Source organism: Chanodichthys erythropterus, chromosome 10 (genome assembly GCF_024489055.1).
Source record: "Chanodichthys erythropterus isolate Z2021 chromosome 10, ASM2448905v1, whole genome shotgun sequence".
NCBI classification, from domain to species: domain Eukaryota; kingdom Metazoa; phylum Chordata; class Actinopteri; order Cypriniformes; family Xenocyprididae; genus Chanodichthys; species Chanodichthys erythropterus.
In genome coordinates, this window is record NC_090230.1 from 25,705,746 (window position 1) to 25,710,066 (window position 4,321).

Sequence of the window (4,321 nt, forward strand, 5' to 3'; positions counted from 1 at the left end):
ACATCGTTGGAAAGCTAGAATGCGTGAATAACTCAAAATGCCCCAGAACCGACTTGTGTCCCTACTTTCCGTGACTGGTCACATATGTACACTGAGGGGTGTTCATTTAACACTGGGGATTTTACACAATTTTTAATTTATGAATAATTTTATAGTTTGAGATAATATATCATATAAACAATGACTCAATGTACTGACTCAGCTGAAAATAAGATTGTTGATTAGGTTTGTCCATATTTATCTCTATTCTCTCATGTTTTTCAGCTCATCTTCCTGTTCCTGTCATCAGCAGAAACTCTTCACAATGTTCATCATCATCATCAGATTGGTTTCAGATTGGTTGGGTGGGTGTATCTTTTCATCTGAAATTAGAGTATCCTGTGTTATAAAAAGTAACACACAGGTGTCCTGACCAAGCGTCGTTATCTGACGAGTTGAGTGTGAGAATGTTTTGATTTAGGGAGAACGTTTCTGGAGTTAAAACCATATCCTCATCTGACGGGACGTATTTCCTGAGTAAGCTGAGAGCTGGAAGGAAAAAGTGCAGGGCATTTGACATTACTGACTCACCGGAAATTAAGAGAGTGTTTATTATTTAGTTGAAAAAAAGCAAGAACGTCACATAAATTAACACTTAAATACATGCAGATATTTTAGTTTCACTTCACTTTACTACAGACCAGCCTCACATCAGTGCATCTGTCATTTTATTAATGAACCAGAGTTTGACTTTTCATGTTGTTGAAGATGTTTCACCCTGCTTTGCTCTGCTTGTGTTTGTGGCGTCTGGTTGGTGAGTTTGAAATGTGTTTTTATGACTTCAGTTCTTTCTGTGGTAAATGACTGGTTAAATTAGTCAGAGAAGATCAACATTCACTGTTATTCTCATATAACTGTGATTTTACTGTGAAATAACACTCTTATTTGAGTTAAAAGTCTCTCTTTTTAATAGTTATTGATCCATATAAAAATCTGTTTAACTATTTCTCCTGCAACTATTATTCAGCATCTTTTGTCTTTGTACTGCTGCAGAATATTATTCACTTCACATTTAAATTCACTTCACATATCAAAAGGATTTTAGTGAAGCTTCATCAAACCAACATCAAGTGATTTTAATTAAAGCTTTAATCTGTGAAAAACTCTGATCTTCAGGTGCTACAGGAGTGAAGTTTGTGCCCGTGTTTAAGGGAGATTCAGTCTCTCTGAACTCTGATCTTACTAAAATGAAGTATGGTGATCAGATTCAGTGGTGGTTTGAAAATAAAAACACTTTAATAGCTGAAATCAATGTGACGGCCAACAGATTCACTGTATATGATGATGTTCTTGATGGGAGATTCAGAGACAGACTGAAACTGGACAATCAAACTGGATCTCTGACCATCACAAACACCAGAACTGAACATGAAGGATATTATAAACTACTGATAAACGGAGTGAGAAAGAGTTTCTATCTCACATTCATTGGTGAGTTAAATTTGTTTCACCATTTTATGTTTTATTCACCAGACACAATATTAATCCAAACACCATTTTTCGTCTTTTCTGTTTTTGTTTTATGATATTATTCACTTGAAATCATAAAGTTATTTAAAAGTCTCTCTCTGCTCTGCTAAACTCTGTTTCTGTTTGGTGATACAGATGAAATATCAGTGAAGGAGGGAGATTCAGTCACTCTAAACTCTGAAGTAAATGATGATGTGATTCAGTGGAGGTTTGGATATGAAGACACTTTAATAGCTGAAATCAATGTAACGGCCAACAGAATCGCTGTATATGATGATGTTCTTGATGGGAGATTCAGAGACAGACTGAAGCTGGACAATCAAACTGGATCTCTGACCATCACAAACACCACAACTGAACATGCTGGACATTATAAACGATTGACTGGACCAGCACCATTTTCATCACCATTATTAAATATATTCAGTGTTTCTTTCTATGGTGAGTAGAGATAAATTGCACTGTTCTTAAAGTATTCTTGTTTTTGTCATCTACTTACACAGTTAATAATTTAATAATTTAGTTTGAGATGATAGATCATATAAACACTTACTCAGCTTGAACTAAAAATAAGATTGTTGATTAGATTTGTTCATATTTCTCTTTATTCTCTAATGTTTTTCAGCTCGTCTGCCTGTTCCTGTCATCAGCAGTAACTCTTCACAATGTTCTTCATCATCATCATCATCATCATGTTCATTGGTGTGTTCAGCTGTGAATGTGAGTCATGTGACTCTCTCCTGGTACAAAGGAAACAGTTCATTGTCCAGCATCAGTGTGTCTGATCTCAGCATCAGTCTCTCTCTACCTCTGGAGGTGGAATATCAGGATAAAAACACCTACAGCTGTGTGCTGAACAATCCCATCAGCAACCAGACTCAACATCTGGACATCACTCACCTCTGTCACACATGTTCAGGTACGGCAGTGCTGATATTAGTTGATGTCAGCGCTGATATTAGTGTTTATTGACTGATCTGATCTCAGTTTGATGTTTTTATTCCTCAGACTCTGTCCACTGTTGTGGTCCTACTGAAGCTGTGATCCGATTGGTCATCACTGCTCTGGTGGGCGTGGCTGCGGTGACTACTGTCATTCTTCTGGTTTATGACATCAGATCCAGAAGAGCTGAATGAATATAAATATTTGTGAGATTTATTAATTTATAGATTTACATGTTCATCTTTTTCAGGAAGTATTGAAATCTGAAGCAGAATGCTGAACTTAAAGGTTCTTCAAGTGTGTTATTTTTTTCTTAGTGTTTTTGTCATAATAAACGTTGATGATTATTTGAGCTTGTGCTGTTTCTTATTGTCAGGTTTGTTTTTAAGTTTGAAAAGCTTTATTGTTTATATTTCACTCAGATAAGACACACAGATCTCACTTTACTGCTTCTGCTGTTCATCTGTCATAAGTATTTGCTTTTGTTTATCAGTAAAGGTTTCTCACTCTGAGGTTCAAGAGTCTCTCCATGTTTTATTACATTTATTATGTTGAGCGCCCCCTGGAGGAATGCAAAAAATCAGCAGAGCATCACAAATAAAGCTTTACATTATTAAAACATTATTTGTAAAGGATTTCATTATTATTAGGCTCATTCTTCTTACTGCTAAAACAGTGTTTTTTTTTATTGTTATTGTTATTTTTGTACCTCTGCCAGATTTTCTAGAGAAAACCACATAGCTTTGCGTGGACTGAAATTATTCTTGACTGAAATAGTAGATTTTTTGTGACAGCTTATTTTTTTTATTTTATTTTAACCCATGGCCATGAAAAGAAACAGTGTCATGGAAAAGGTGTTAAAAGTTTAAGTATTTTTTGATTTGTTTGCAATTATTCTATTGTTGAGGGCCAAAAGTTGAATGTAAAGGATGTAATTTATGTTGCGTTTTGAATTCTTAGTGAGTGAAATCAAATACAGATGGAGGACTGGTACCATGCATTGGTGTGGAAACTCCAGAGAGGGTAGAAGTAACGTCTGGCTGAACAGGGGTAGAAGAGCTATGATTTCATGACAATGCAATTTTGCAGTCTCCAGGTAAGTAGAATAGGGAAGGCATAGGGCATACAGCGTAACCTTTTTGGAGAATACGGAAACGCGGTTTTGACACTTAGAAAGCGATCATTTGTTTATAAAGCATATACAGTTGTGTTTTTTTCTAAAATGACCGATCGTTTCTCTAGATAAGACTCTTATTCCTCGTCTGGTATCGTTAAAAGCTCTTTGAAGCTGCACTGAAACTGTAATTTTGACCTTCAACCGTTTGGGCTCCATTGAAGTCCACTATAAGGAGAAAAATCCTGGAATGTTTTCATCAAAAACCTTAATTTCTTTTTGACTGAAGAGAGAAGGACATGGACATCTTGGATGACATGGGGGTGAGTAAATTAGCAGGAAATTTTAATTTAGAAGTGAACTAATCCTTTAACACCACCGTCCACTGGCAAGATCTGCATGTTCATCAAAATTTGGTACAACTCAGAAATCAGCAATCTGTAGCAGGTTATCTTTCCTACACTTATTAAAGAGGTAAGATCTATTATATACAGGTTCATAATTAACATGAATGATGCATAATGTATCATTAATTTTAGAGTAAAGGCCTTGGTAATCCACTAGTAATGACTGAAGTATTACTAAATACTTAAGAAGGAATTACTAATTATTTGGATCAGTATTCTAAAGTGAAAAGCCACTGGCCACTGTTACACACGCAATGTGAGTGGATTTGTTTATCACAGCTGACACGCAACAAAATGCTTCACGAAAAATAAAGATGAACAAACGACAAGGAAGCACAAAAAAATTAAC

At 35.5% G+C, this 4,321-nt stretch overlaps 1 protein-coding gene across 1 annotated transcript; it reads left to right on the top strand.

Annotated features, from left to right (window-relative positions):
* The first annotated feature begins 1,153 nt into the window (after positions 1 to 1,153).
* LOC137028219 (CD48 antigen-like) lies at positions 1,154 to 2,481 on the top strand. Its single transcript, XM_067396991.1, has 3 exons — positions 1,154 to 1,470; positions 1,645 to 1,950; positions 2,135 to 2,481. Exons 1-3 carry the CDS (start codon positions 1,227 to 1,229, stop codon positions 2,479 to 2,481), a joined length of 897 nt encoding a protein of 298 aa, XP_067253092.1. The 5' UTR covers positions 1,154 to 1,226.
* The last annotated feature ends 1,840 nt before the right edge of the window (positions 2,482 to 4,321 follow it).

Coding starts and splice junctions, on each gene's coding strand:
- LOC137028219 (XM_067396991.1), top strand. CDS start 1,227: ATGAAGTATGGTGATCAGATTCAGTGGTGGTTTGAAAATAAAAACACT. Junction 1,471..1,644: donor TTTCTATCTCACATTCATTG/GTGAGTTAAATT, acceptor TTGGTGATACAG/ATGAAATATCAGTGAAGGAG. Junction 1,951..2,134: donor ATTCAGTGTTTCTTTCTATG/GTGAGTAGAGAT, acceptor AATGTTTTTCAG/CTCGTCTGCCTGTTCCTGTC.